The sequence below is a fragment of the Trachurus japonicus genome, chromosome 22, assembly GCF_045865225.1.
Source record: "Trachurus japonicus isolate A0001 chromosome 22, Traja_1.0".
Lineage (NCBI taxonomy): Eukaryota > Metazoa > Chordata > Actinopteri > Carangiformes > Carangidae > Trachurus > Trachurus japonicus.
Window position 1 is genome coordinate 15702896 of NC_140928.1, and position 14067 is coordinate 15716962.

The 14067-nt window shown below is 42.7% G+C and overlaps 1 protein-coding gene and 1 long non-coding RNA gene across 2 annotated transcripts; both read left to right on the forward strand.

Annotated features, from left to right (window-relative positions):
- The first annotated feature begins 10408 nt into the window (after nucleotides 1-10408).
- On the forward strand, nucleotides 10409-12972 carry id2a (inhibitor of DNA binding 2a). The gene is made up of 3 exons (XM_085767017.1): nucleotides 10409-10889; nucleotides 11230-11290; nucleotides 12262-12972. The coding sequence occupies exons 1-2, from the start codon at nucleotides 10536-10538 to the stop codon at nucleotides 11284-11286; spliced, it is 411 nt and encodes a 136-aa protein (XP_085623143.1). The 5' UTR covers nucleotides 10409-10535; the 3' UTR covers nucleotides 11287-11290; nucleotides 12262-12972.
- Nucleotides 12973-13011: 39 nt separating this feature from the next.
- Nucleotides 13012-13414, forward strand: LOC146963761 (uncharacterized). Its single transcript, XR_015034704.1, has 2 exons — nucleotides 13012-13201; nucleotides 13233-13414. It is a non-coding gene; the product is annotated as an uncharacterized LOC146963761 (long non-coding RNA).
- Nucleotides 13415-14067: the final 653 nt, after the last annotated feature.

A 14067-nucleotide genomic window follows, 5' to 3' on the forward strand; every position in this document is an offset into this window, starting at 1 on the left:
TGCTTTTCATGTACGTAATTAGCTGGCAAATATAGATCTGTATAGAAATCCTGGCTTTTTTCATCTACAGGGTGTTGGTGTTTCTCGGTGTTTCTCTTCCAGCAGTTCCTTTCAGACTTGCTTCACGCGTTTCCCCATTTTTCTGAACACTAGATGTGAGGGGGAAAAGTTTCTTTTGCCTTTCGGCATTTGAAGAGTTTGTCAACTTCAGCTCCTAAAAATGCACTTTAAGTAGAGAAATCCACTCTCTGAGTCCTCCATCCATCCATCTATCCGTGGCCAGCAGCACACTTGACAGTTTCACTGGCTCAGGAGCCAAGCAAACAATGCTGCTCTGACAAGCGAATCTCTCCCGTGTCGGAATCTCATCTACTTAAAGCACTATTTATTCAGCACACATCCTTTTAATGCTGAATCTTGGCAACGGCGCATGAAATCCAGCACCTTAATTCCATTAGCTTGTTACTCCAATAAGCCCCAATAATCTAAAGCTAACTGCAACACATACACAGACCCAGGAAATACATGAGCCATAGCTGCTCCCTCTGGGGCATTTTTAATAACACTAATAGCCCTTAAAGGTTGATTCATTCTGCTGATATCAAGGTAAATGGCCATATTAACCTGTGCTGGCTGGGACTCACTATAGTGCAGCTTCTCATAGAGAGGAAGTAAAAAAAAAAAAAAAAAAAAAAACTGGAGGCAATATGAAGCACAGCAGGTTTTGGAGGATTTAAAATAATTACATCACAAAGATATAAAAGATGCCATAGCTGAAAAAGAAAAGTTGTTATTCAAATGCTTTTTCTCTCCTGCTGCTGCTTAGTTTCCCACCATCCTGAATGAACCGCCTAATGTTTGATCACAGTCCACACACAAGGCTGAAGCTATTGTCGATAAGAGACTGAAGCTTCTCTTCAAATGGGGCTTAGCAAGTGTCATTCAAAGACCCCACTCTTCATTTCAAAAGTGACTCAGCGCTTTGTTAGTCAAAGGGTGGAGAGGGTCCTCTAAGACCCAGATGCCCTTGGTGTGAAAGAACAGACAAACTGGTAAAAGTGAGAGCAGCAGAGAAGAAACAGAGACCAAAAAAAAAAAAAAAGACAGAGAGAACGTCGATACTGCGAGACAGACGATCTAAGAGGAATGAGAGAGAGAAAGTAATAGGGATATTAAGAGCATGCCAAAAAGAGAAAGGCATGAGAAAGTCTGTGCTGGTAGGTCTGATCCTACGTGAGCCGATGAGATGGGTGACGGGTGAGGAGGGGTGAGAGATAAGAGCCAAAGAGGATTAGGGCCGTGAGAACCTTTGTTGTTGTGATCAGTTAAAAGCACTGGCTCTCAATTATCCACCTGACCACTTCAACGTGCTTACAGCAGCAAATCTGCATGGGAGGGACGACAAGACACCTTGAGCGGGCCCTTTGAAACAGAAGCAGCGATGCAGTTTGGAACAAAGTTTGACATTTTCAAAAGATCTCAAGTGGGATCGATGTGAAAATGAAAATGAAAGTAATGTGTAGCATTGTTTACATTATAAACTATGATGCAATGTGCCCTTTTGCAGTGTTATCCTATGTTCTGTATATTGTTAGATATAGAGCACAGTTTGGAGCTGACAAGGGAGAAAAATGGTCATGACCTGGTTTAATTTATTTATGTTTTGATTTTGGATGCACTTCTACTCCCTATATTGGCAGTAAATATAGTTTATTGAGTAATTCATAATTAAGACTTTTTTATAAATACCTCGTCATTGTGGACTTTCAAGATGCAGAGACACTCCACAGAGCTGAGGAGAACTTACGTAGGTTGTAATTATCAGTGGATTTGTAACTACAGGCGACTCCTTTTACACTGCACTCAGTCATTTGATCCATTGTTAATACGAAGCAAATGCAGCTTTAAATTTTGTCCACTTTAAGGCCAACAAAATAAATAAGATCCAGCATTTCTCCACCTCTGATTTATTCCTGGCAGTGTGAACAGAATTTTGAAGGAGCATTTCGACCTTCATGTTTGATGAATAAAACAGTAACTCTTTATTTTACAGGTCCAAAGTTTCCTTGGAAAGTTCCAGAAGAGAACAATGTAATGTGTTACTAATTAAAGGGAAAATAAATATAAACCTGTGAGACAGTTATTTGAAAGACAGTGTCTTTATATTGACTTGCTGATTTCCAGAGGAATTTCCTTTAAAGTATTAGTCAGTAAGTTCTGCAAGCTTGCAGGAAACATGAGTGAACATCCAACCACAAAAAATCCAAATAAATGAAGAAAAAAAAAGAAAAAAGTCCAGTCTCTTTGGACGGACGTCAGTTTATGACATAAGTAACTCTGTCCTCTACGTATATGGATTCATGTGCTATGAAATGGTGAATGAGAGGACAAGTGAATGCTCACACTCACACATGATGTGAAGTTTTGAGAATCTGGACTTGGTGCTTGACTCCAAATCTTCACACTTGTGCTGTAAACAATAAATAACACTTCAAAGACAATGGAAAGCAGCTTGGCAGAGACGTAAAGGGCTTTTGGCTTCAAACAGAGTCAATTTGATAAGTGTTTTGCTATTGTTTTGGTATTCAGTATGGATGGAAGACTTTTACAAAATGAACAGAAAATGTATTTGAAATCAATTAAAGCCCACCAGAGCAGCAAAAGACACTATAATTTTTTTTCCCCCCCTCTGTCATTTAATCTTGTTCAAAAACACAGAATATATTGTCTATGTTATGACAGCACCTCACAGCTCCTGACGTCTCCTCAAACACAAGACACATCATTTATCTCAGGAGAACTAACACATGTATGGGTGGTCAGAGATGGCCTATAGGACGGAGCAAGATGAATCAGCCAGAAACGTTTTCTGACCGGTTCTTTGTTTTCACAGAAACACAGAAGAGTGAGTTTCCTACATTAACTCTCTCTTCCCTCTGCGCTGTATAAATAGATAAAGATTGAGTAAGAGCGAGATGACTGTGGTCAGAGGGTTTTGGGTTATAAGGAAGTGGGCTGTGCTGCAGAAAGAGATACGGTGCTAACTCTTTGCAAGTGCATCACTAAGTTATAACAAGGCAATGATGCTCTTATGTTGTTCAGCTTATGTAACTGAGCTACATGACAAAATGAACGTTAGCTTTTTTCTTTAGCATGGGATTCGTTTAGAGTGAGGGGGTCGATAGAGGTAACATGGAACATGGTCGACTGACACATCTGACCGAAGAAGTAAAAAAAAAGCACTTGTAGTAAATCAGTCAAATAAAGTTCCTCTTTTACTACAAGTGTTGTTGGACTTTTTCCTTTCTCCATGCACCCGGGAAGTCAGTGAAGTTGTGCCAGAAGCCTTATTTTGTTTCAACACATCTGACCTGACAATTAATCAAACCGGTCACATTTTGAAATACAAAATCTTACAAAAAAATAGTGCAAAATTACTGAAATAACAAAATTACAGTGACCAAGTACTGTCAGCTAAAATAGCTATAGTGATGTAAATCTGTTAGTTTTCCACAAACAACAACAAAGATGTATAGTTATTTACCAAGGAGGGGGTGTTCAGTCAAATGCATAATTTGGCCTCTTTTTAGAGATCATGCTACAGATTATGAAGCTTCATTAACAGAGGCTAACCAGTTTACATGACTTTGATGTTTACCATTTTAAAGGTGCAAGCAATTAAAAGTTTAATACGGGCTGGGTTTTTTTCTGAGAACTCGAGAGGAACTGGGATCTAATAATTCACTAATTGTACAAACAGCAGTGTATTTTATATAACATTTGGTATGAAGAATCAACTACAGTACCATTACAGTATAAAACACAAATTATATTGATGATAGTGGTTTATGAAATCAATCTCATTAAAAGGTTCAATTAGTCAACCTGACCTATAGAGATGTCAAACACATCATATGATTTTCCTTAGCAGATGAAGTTTCCTGGGTTTTTGCGAGATTTCCATGTTTTTCTGAGACCATAATAGACATATTGTCCTGTTGGGTGAACTTTCAATACAAAATTGAAAAAACAAAACAAAAAAAAAAGAGTTGTGAAAAGAGCATTTATCAGTGATGTGAAGTTCCCTGAAATGAAATGTAACTTCAGAGTGGACTGGACTGGAAGTCTGAGACAAAGGTGGTATCAGAAGTCAGTTTCAGGTCTCACACACATTCTCAATTCCCCCTGGAATAGAGGAACCTAAGAAAGTGCAGCCTGGGAATGAAACACCAACTTCATCAGTGTACTCACTCTAACTCCTGTTAGTGATGACAAGCAGAGACCCTGTGAAATGACATTATATTGTTACCGCACCTGTCATGTTGCTGCCATGAAGGACTCAGGTGTCGTTAACACCAAATGCTGAGGTTGAGAATTTTCACTGCGACAGATAACGCAGCCCAGCTCCTAATTTACACACAAACACCATCTCACCTTCGTTCTCCCTGCTGCATTTTAAAAAAAAGAAACTGATTTCAACAATCGTCTTCTACCAGTACGTTCAGCTACAAACCACACTGTCATACTCCCTGTGTGAAAGTGGAGATATGCAGATACATCTGATTACAGGGGTACAGACTGCTAGCTGCAGTGACAGCTGTGCCGCAGTGATAGGTGGGCGACACAGCAATGTTAACGTGTGATTGTATGCCAACGGGCAATATTGCCCAAAAGTTAAACTGCAGCCAACTTTTCCATGCTGCCAACTGGTTGGTGGTTGTCACGCTGGCCAAAAGATCTGAGTGGTTCAGCTCTAAAAGAAAATAAGTGGATTTTTAGCAACTTTGAATGACTGAGTTACATAAGTTGTTTACATTATAGATGCAGGTTATAGCGTAATATATATCTCCATGGCGCAGCTCTCCACCTCCATCCAACCTCCTGTCTCATCTCCTGCTGCCAGCTGTGTGTTGTGGAGTAGCAGTGTGCGTGCGGGGCATATAGGAGGGCCGGCCTCCAGGGAGGCTTGGAGTGGCCACTCCACGACCAGCCTGGGAGGCACTCGGGCAAACATGGTGCCTTTGTCTCCCAGTCCAATCTGGCCACCTCATCCCTCCCATCCATCTATCTCTCCCAGTGCTTCCTGCCCATACCCGTGCGCCTGCTGCAGCCTCTCACGTTACAATAGAGCCAGGCCTCAATGGCTGTTGCTCAGAGAGCAGAGAGAGTCCCATCTGGACCACAGGGGAGACTGAAGAGAGGCAGGAGGTGGACAGAGAGAGGAAGACAGTGACAGAGCAGATGTATTTCAGTCAAGGCCAGAGACTGGTTAAATCAAAGCTACTTACTTCCTTGATGCATTAGTTCTTTGTTCTCAAAGAAAAGATGAGCTAATGATAAATCTATGTGATGGTCGTTCCAGACAGAACTTGTAATGATCATAAAACGTGTGCAGCGTCACTCAGACTACTCAGAGTTAGGAACATTATTCCATAATGAGGTGGTGAGTGTTGTGATGTCTGAACACAGTTAGCCTCGAGTCTGATTATACCACCTCTAAACACAGTAGTCACATAACGAGTTGATTGACAGGAAGTTATTCAACATCTATTTTGTTTCTGCATCTTTTAACTCATTTTGCATTTTGCAGCATCAGGATTTACCACTTTTGTGTGTAAATAAACGAAATATATTCAGATTTTAGACTGAATGCTCAGATAAAAATTGGAGATGCTCCTTTTGACCTAATCTTTATTTACAAAACAAGTAACTGTAAGATAGGCTAATTTATTAATAAATATGTGGATTTATAGTTAGGGAAAAGATATTATTTGTAGCCCAATGTGTTTGATAAAGAGAACTAGGCTGTAATGATCACCCACTGCAGATCACCGTTCACCCCACTTCTGCTCCCACTCCTGCTGCTGTTTGGGGGGTGTATAACAGCAGACCACGCCCCGCGGGGTCGACGCTGCTACAAGAGTCTCTGCGACACTGTCTGATGCGTACACTCCTGCACGCGACAGGCGCGTGGCAGCCCAGAGGAGGAGGAGAAGAGGGGCAGAGCGCGAGACCTCGCAGCGCGATGGGACGGTGGAGAGCAGAAAGTTTGTCTCGGGTGTGTCGGTTCTTCGACGATGGACGGACCGTGAAACGAAACGAGCGGAATCTAGTGAACTATTTTGTGTAAAAAAAAAAAAAGAAAGAAAAAGAAAAAAGAGAGAGGGATAGAGAGAGAGAGAAATGCGCGGCTTGTTTACATAAGGGAAATAAAAAAGTTTCAATCAAGGCAGCGAGTGGAAATTAGCCAAACATCCAGAAACTCCGATGTTTAGAGCGACTTTATCTGTTACGTTGTTTTTCTATCCTCTCGTCGGTCACTTTTGACCTCTGATGATAAGATATTGTTCCTTTGCCACCTCGCTTCAGTTTGTTTTTGTTTGTGCATTAATTAATCATTACTTTAGAAATGCGGATAAATGCCAACCTGGCAACGTAGCCTACTCGTGCGCCTTGGGGAAGTTTTTATTTTCGTATCCTGCGTCATCACACTTCAGAAAAAGGTCACATTCAAAGTTTGCCAGGCTAATGCTCCCGTACAAATGATTTTGTCACAAGAAGAAACTGTTTCAAATGAGAGATCAATATTTACTCTAAAGGTCTAAGTGCAACTTGCAGGGTGGAGGATCAACACACGTAGACCGGAGCAGACAGTCCGACGCCGGGGCTGCAGGGCGCTCTTCGGCTGGTGGGCAGCTCCGCTTTGTTTTCCAAACCTTATCTCCTGAACCCAAACTAATAGGCTGGTGACGGGGAGCAGAAGGGGGGATACGGGGGGCTTTTATTTGTTCGCTGGGACTGAGGAATGTCTCTTTTTAGTCCTGAAGGGGCCAAAGAAACTTTAGCCTGGAGAAACTTCAGGAGTAACTCGTGGCTCTTGTGTGTGGGCTGCATGGGAGGGAAAAGTTTGACTTGTGTGATGACCAGCTTTTTTTTTTTTTTAAAGGTTCTTTTTGTCCCTTGAAAATTGAAAGACTTGTAGTAAATAAATAAACAAGTCTTGACCATTCATTCAGTCTGACAGGCTCACACTGGGTCTCATTTAGCTGAGGTTGGTCATCACACTGCCACATCTGGAAACAAGTAGGAAACAGTGGAGACAGCTGAGTGAAAACAAGTTTGGTTAAACTTAAGTTTCACTGTTGTAAAAGAGCAATACTCTTCGAGCCAGAGTTAACTTTAACTTTTAACTTTAATTTATTGTTTTAATACACATCATTTTCCTGAAATAGAAACTGGAAAATGTCCTAAACTGTCTCCAACCCCAACTGACTGAGCATAACATGACTTGGTTTCAATGGTTTCTTTCAAAAATGAACACCGTAAAGTAAAGATTATGGCAGTAATAATGGAGAAGGGATTTCAGTGGTGGACATAGGACAACTGATAGTAGGGCACTGCAGAATAAAACTGTCTGCACTTAAGTGATCACATATTAGTAAAATTAAAATTTAAGTAGATTATCACTATGAGTAAAGTGTTTTCCTATGCCATAACTAATTTAGATGATTATTTCTGATTGATGCATTGTGTTGTAAGCAGCAGCACTGTTGAAACTGATCAGGTGGAGGTGATTTGAGCTTTGAAGAGTGCATTATATTTAATACAATCACCTCCTGTGTTTTATATGCAAAATGGTAGAATAACTAGGCTACTAATGTCAAAGAGTCTATATGGAAACGTTTTGGCCTGTGAAGTAGCATGAAATGGAAATACTCCAGTGGCTAGACGTATCCCACGTTTCAGCATACATGTAGTTGCTAGGTTAAATTCCATCACTGGTGGGTTTCAGCTCCAGTGTCCTCCTCCTCCTCCTCTACATGTGTTTTAAACACACAGTGGCCTCACGTGCTCTCCTCCTGCCTCCTAACAAATGTCTGCTGGCCCCTAAATCCACCACCGAGGAAGAAACCCGCGGCGACCCCCCCGAACCCAAAACCTGGTCCCGAGGTCGATCAGCTGAGAACCACCTCTGACTTGACAAACCCCCCCCCCCCCTCCGAAACCCCATCTCCATGGAAACCGCCTCAGCGGCGCCGCGAGGGCTGGCTCGAGGGCTGCTGTGAATGGGGGTGACGTCACGGCGCCGGCGCCAGAGAGTCTGCTCCAAGGACAGAGAGAGAGAGAGAGAGAGAGAGAGAGAGAGGGAGGGAGGAGGAGGAGGAGGAGGAGGAGAGGAACAGGGAAGAGGTGAGGGTGAGGCTGTGCCACTGCCAGTGGTTCGCTCCGCTCTGCACCGACGTGCTCTTGCGCCGATTCATCACCCGGTCTGTCAGGCATCAGTCAGAGGGGCGTCGCGCGAAATGTACACAGCTGCGGGAGCGAAGGGAAGAAGGAGAGAAAATGGAAAAATGCTATTGCACCAGATGTGGACACAGACTGCAGGAGCTGCAGATTATATTAGAAATGCATAAGAAAAAAAAAGAGAGAAAACTAATAGGATCGTGAGACAGCTGAAGGAGAAGCTGGTGAATAGAACTGCGCGTAAAAACAAAGACACAGATGGTGTTTTTGCTGGATTGTCTTGCAAATATATACTGCTAAACGATTACTGATATTTTTCAGCATGCTTATATATTATCGGACGCAGAAACACTTTTATACACATTATAATGTTACAGCAACTTTTGCTTTCCTGCGATCTCTGCTCACAATCATCGATCATCGCTTGTTTGTGTTTTACATACCTGCTCTGCAGACTCTCTCTCTCTCTCTCTCCACACTGTGTCCACAACACTGGATCGCCTGAACGAGTCTCTCAGCTCAACTGTCCTGCAAGATGCACTCATAGAAATAAACATTAAAGTGATCATCTCTGCCTCTCCCCAGTGTGTCCATCCTGCGCCCTTCTCCTCCCCTCTTAAAAAAATGCATCGATTTGATATTATTAAGGAAAATTTAAACTCACATTAAAGCTTTATTTCTATTTTATTTTGTTTTATTGTAAAACACCATTGAACACCATCATAGCTGTCCCTGGGGGCAATTAGTTTGTGCAGCATTGAGCAGCTCATATGCCCATCACCTCCAGCTGAAGAATGAAGCGTGTAATTCCTACAACTAAATGACTCATTCTGAAAACATTAAAGTGTCAATAGTAGTTAATCAGCTCTTTCTCTTCACGTGCTCAGGTATGAAAGCCACATTTGAGGGGCCGTGACTAAAAACGAAGCTCTGACACACAGCTGACAATTAACACACCGGGGTGCACACGACCCTTACTGATGCACTGACAATTAAAGCCACAACAGAGTCATGTCAGAGTAGAAAACTAAACTCTGGCTCACACACACACACGAAACATAAAATGATGAACTGTTATATTTCTTATAACACAAGTGGATGAGTAGGAAAAACAACTCTGAACTTGTAGATCAACTCATTATTTATTGATCTTCTGATCGGCACTGTGGCGCACCATGTCTAAATGTTTGGATAATCACATTTCACAGCACATTGAACTGTGCAAAATTTGATACACCAAAAATATGTGCGTCAATCAGGGAAACACACACACACACACGCACACACTTCGGACCAGTATCCATCAAACACATCCAACAAGCTCTTTCAGTGCACAGGCACACGTTTATCCTCGTGCGTAAAAAAGACACTCGACACTATTTTTCTTGTCTCTCTCTCTCTCTCTGACCGTTTTCCTGCTGGAAGCTGCTCCAGGTCTTTGCCACTCACACATTCCCCTGCTGGAAGCTCCCTCTCAGTCTCAGACTCTGCATCTTGCCTTCACACCGGTCCGGGGCTGCTGTGAATTAAGAATCATCAGGAGCGCCTGGTATGGCACCTCCTGCTCCTGCTCCTGCTCCTCACCGCCAAAAAAAACCCGCACCTCAACCAAACTAGTAATGCAACTAGATCAATAAACGATCATGGGATGGTGGTGTGTGTTATTGTTCAGTCCGTCATATAAATTATTAGACAGGAGCTTCTGTACATGCAGCCTCTGGATTAGTTTGTAGTCAGGCTGCTCATCTTTAGATTTTAAGTGTGTTTTCCAAACGCATTTGTGCCTGATCTTTGGTTATCAAAACAACACGATCACCACATTCAAACCGTGTAGGTAAAAAAGTGCAGGGCGCGTGCTCACACCTTGACATAGTCAATTGACAACCATGCGTATCATTCATTTTCTTGATCAGAAACAGGTAAGGGCTTAATTTTCCAAATTGCCCACCGGAGCTGCTGAAGCGCCCTCTGGGTTCCGCCTCCAACTCGCGTTGCCACTGGTAACGCGGAGGAGAAAGGGCGGGACTTTAGGTCTAAGATGCCAATGGCGGAGGAGAGCGGCGCTGAGTGACATCGTGACCGCTCCCAATCAGCGCGTTTGACCCGCCCGTGTCGCATGCCCAGCCTGCTGCCTATATAAAGCGCTCTGACAGTTTAGTAATCCAGTCTGATCGCTGATCGTCTGGCTCTAACAGGACTAAAAAAAAAAGAAAAAAAGAAGAAGAAGCAAAGAAACCGACACAGGCAAAGAGAAAGAAAAAAATCCTCTCGCTCACCTCAACACTGACAAAATGAAAGCAATAAGCCCCGTGCGGTCCTTCCGGAAAAACAACGCGAATTTATCAGAGCACTCCTTGGGAATCTCTCGGAGCAAGACCCCGGTGGATGACCCGCTCAGCCTGCTGTACAACATGAACGACTGCTACTCCAAGCTGAAGGAGCTGGTGCCCAGCATCCCCCAGAACAAGAACGTCAGCAAGATGGAAATCCTGCAGCATGTCATCGACTACATCCTGGACCTTCAGATTGCGCTGGACTCCAGTGTCGCACTAACCAGCCTGCATCACCCTGCGCGGCCGGGGCAGGCTCCTTCCAGGACCCCCCTCACCACCCTCAACACAGATATCAGCATCTTGTCATTACAGGTAATTACGCCGTAGCTAAATAAGCATCCTAATTAGAAAAAAAAAAACACACAACCCGGTGTGTTGTGGAGTGGGGTTTTCTTTCTTTTTTTTTTATTTGTGCGCATAGCCGTTGCGCCTTTGTAGCCTATGCGTAACTCGCACAAAATGGCTTGTTGGAAAAAGGGAAAATGGCATGTTTCTCTTGTTTTTTTTCTTTCTTCTTTTGTGTTCACAATCATGTGAGAAGGGATAGATTCGACCTACATAAAAACACTGTTGCAAACGCCAACCACATCTAAATCAGATGCTGCGTAAAAAAAGGAATTAACATTTGGTCTGTTTGTTTGTTTGTTTTCAGTCCCCGGAGTTGCCATCAGAGCTGATGACAGATGACAGCCGGACTCTGCATCGTTAAAGCGGTAAGTAGGCTGTCCTCATGTCTGCTGCTGCATTCTGTCCAGGGCTTCTCAAGGCTCCGCTACAGCCTGTCTCCCAGTCTGCTGGAGCAGAATGGGTTAGAATTACCATTTACCAATCCATTTGTTCCCTGCTAATGTGCTTGAACGTCTCACGTTGCTGTAATGGTCCCAATGTGTTTTCTATTTATTTTTGGTGCTGCAACATTGGGGCGTCACTTATGGACAAAGCGCGGACAGTTGGACCGACTTTAATGCAGTTTTTTGATCAAATTATGGTATATTCGTTTACATTTATTTCTTAATCAAAGTAGCGACTTTGAACGCAACATTTAGTCAACAAGCCGCATGTGCTTCCTGAGGACTTGTGTGTCAGTAAGGTGACCCAGATCCACAGATTTATCGCCTTATAATCAAATAATTCTGTGACTCATCTGCTGTGTCTGAAGACAGATATTTATTTAGCTATTGGAGGTTTTTGTTTAGTTTAGTTTTTGGTGGATTGGAATAAAAATGGAGGCTTTTGCGCTGCAGGGCTGCTTGGGTTACTGTACATAAGTAGCAGTCGTCAGGGTTGTATTATATCCTCTTGTGTCTATAATGAAGAGCATCTGCAACAGGAAAAATAATGGCTGTTTGGATTACTGCTACTACGATGTCTGCACATAATTGGTACAAGAAGTGGGTAGGCGCCAGCTGAGCGGCAATTACGCTGATTCTTCCCCAGATTGTAGGTTGAAGTTGTGCGAAAAGTGTGTGTGTGTGTGTATGTGTGTGTCCTCTCTTCTCCTTCTCTCTCACTATGCCTGACTGTGTGTGTGTGTGTGTGTACATCTGGAGCGCAGGGTTTGCTTAGTATTGGGAGTGTTTGGTTAAATGTTAAAAACTGCGGCTTCCTCCCTGGCGCCAGTCTGTCCGGATCTCTGCCCTGTTTGCATTTTCTAAACACGCCTCTCTTTCTCAATCTTTTGCAGGTGTTTGGTCAAGACGCAAAAACACACACGCAGGACCTGGGGAGCAGGACTTTCCCCCCCCCCACCAACACCAACACCACCACCACCACCACCACCCACCCATCCAACCTCTGTCCTCCAGGCCTGGATTTTTTGTTTTGTTTTTTACCTTCTTTTTTTTCTGACGCTGAAATCAAGAGACTTTTTTTGGTTATTATGGGACAATCTTATGTGATGTGCTTTTCTGTTTGGACACTTCATTATTATTTAACTTAAGACTTTTTATTTGTGGGTCCTTTCTGGAAATGGAAGGCGCGTTATATTCCCGACAGTGGGAGGAAAAACGAGATTATTGTCACAAGGATTATTTCCCCAACCCCTGTCCCCCTCACCCACCCCTGTCCCCCCTCCTCTTCCTTGTTGAAGTCTTCGCTTTTTTGCGGAGGTGGGAACGTGATTTAGAAAAGACAACTTGGTTAGTTACTGTAAAAAGTTTAGTCTCGTCTTGTCAGAATTGTTGGCACATGAAGGACTGGACGTTGTTTAAAAAAAAAAAAAAGTTGAAATGAAAAGAATGAAACCGTGTGAACTCTTATCGGGAGTTTATCTTGTATAGTTGCAGAAATTTGAAACTTCTGCAAAAGTGTAATGTTGTACTTAATTATGCTGAAACTTTTTATAAAAGTAATGTAAATTGTACCTTTTTTATACAAAAATAAATCAAAAACACAAGCTGAACATGTTTCATTTGGGGGTGTGAGGGGAGGGGAGGGGGGGTCAGTGTCAGTGGATCAGGAAACGTCAAAACAAGGCGTAAATTCATTTTCTCCAGCTGTGCATCCAGCTGACCGCCTTCCACCTCGTACAAGTATATGGACAGTGAACATGTGACGCACTTAAACAAATCCTACAACAAAGTGTCCTTATCAGACCTGCTGTGTGTGTGTGTGTGTGTGTGTGTGTGTGTGTGTGTGTGTGTGTGTGTGTGTGAGAGACCCATAGAAACAGAGCTTCAACACGACCTGGGGGCAAACAGTTGCATAAAAGCTTATTTAGGGCGCACTGGCTTCACTTTTACTTTCTCACATGCTATGTAAAGTAAATAGGATTAAATGGTTTAGCGTGACAGCCTGAGCCATTAACGTACTGGGCTGTAGGCTATGTTTTTTTTTTTTGTTTTTCCATTTTTATTTTAAGTAGACAATTATGGAAATTTAACTTGAGGTGAAATTGGGATGGTAAAGCGTATATTTTGGGGTTATTAATCTCTCTCTTTTTTTAAAATTCTAATTTGGTCTGTATCGCTTTCCGTCAACAAATGTGCTTCTTTCTCAAAAGAATTGATCTTATGTCGTTTTGATGGACAAGATAACTCTGACTTTCTCTGAGTTCCACCCAGGGGCAGAGGCAGCACCTAGGGACAGTAAACTTAGCTGCTTGTTGCCAAACAAATTATCCAGGTAATATGAACGCATTAAGATAATAACGGCGGGGTCAGGCCCCTCTGACAAATATATCTAACCTCATGTGACGAGAGTTTGTCACAGGACAGTGTCAATGACAGACACAGTTGCTGGCCTGTAGTAAAACAACACCTGTCAATCATCATCGTCTTCACAACAGTTCACTACGGATCCTCACATACTTATACAAACAAACCCGCCCATTAGGCTACAGACCCAAATTTGATGTTTTAACCCCAGGAGACAATTTACACTCTTCACCACGTGAAAATTAATCCAAGTATGAAATCTAATAAAGATTTATTTACCGTTAAAAGAAAATACCTTTAAAACTCCTCAGCAGGTCGCAGCACCCAACTTTTAG

What these genes read in the sequence shown, in the direction of transcription:
- id2a (XM_085767017.1), top strand. Translation starts at nt 10,536, where the DNA reads ATGAAAGCAATAAGCCCCGTGCGGTCCTTCCGGAAAAACAACGCGAAT. An exon ending in TCAGCATCTTGTCATTACAG is followed by an intron (nt 10,890 to 11,229) that starts GTAATTACGCCG and finishes GTTTGTTTTCAG; the next exon opens with TCCCCGGAGTTGCCATCAGA.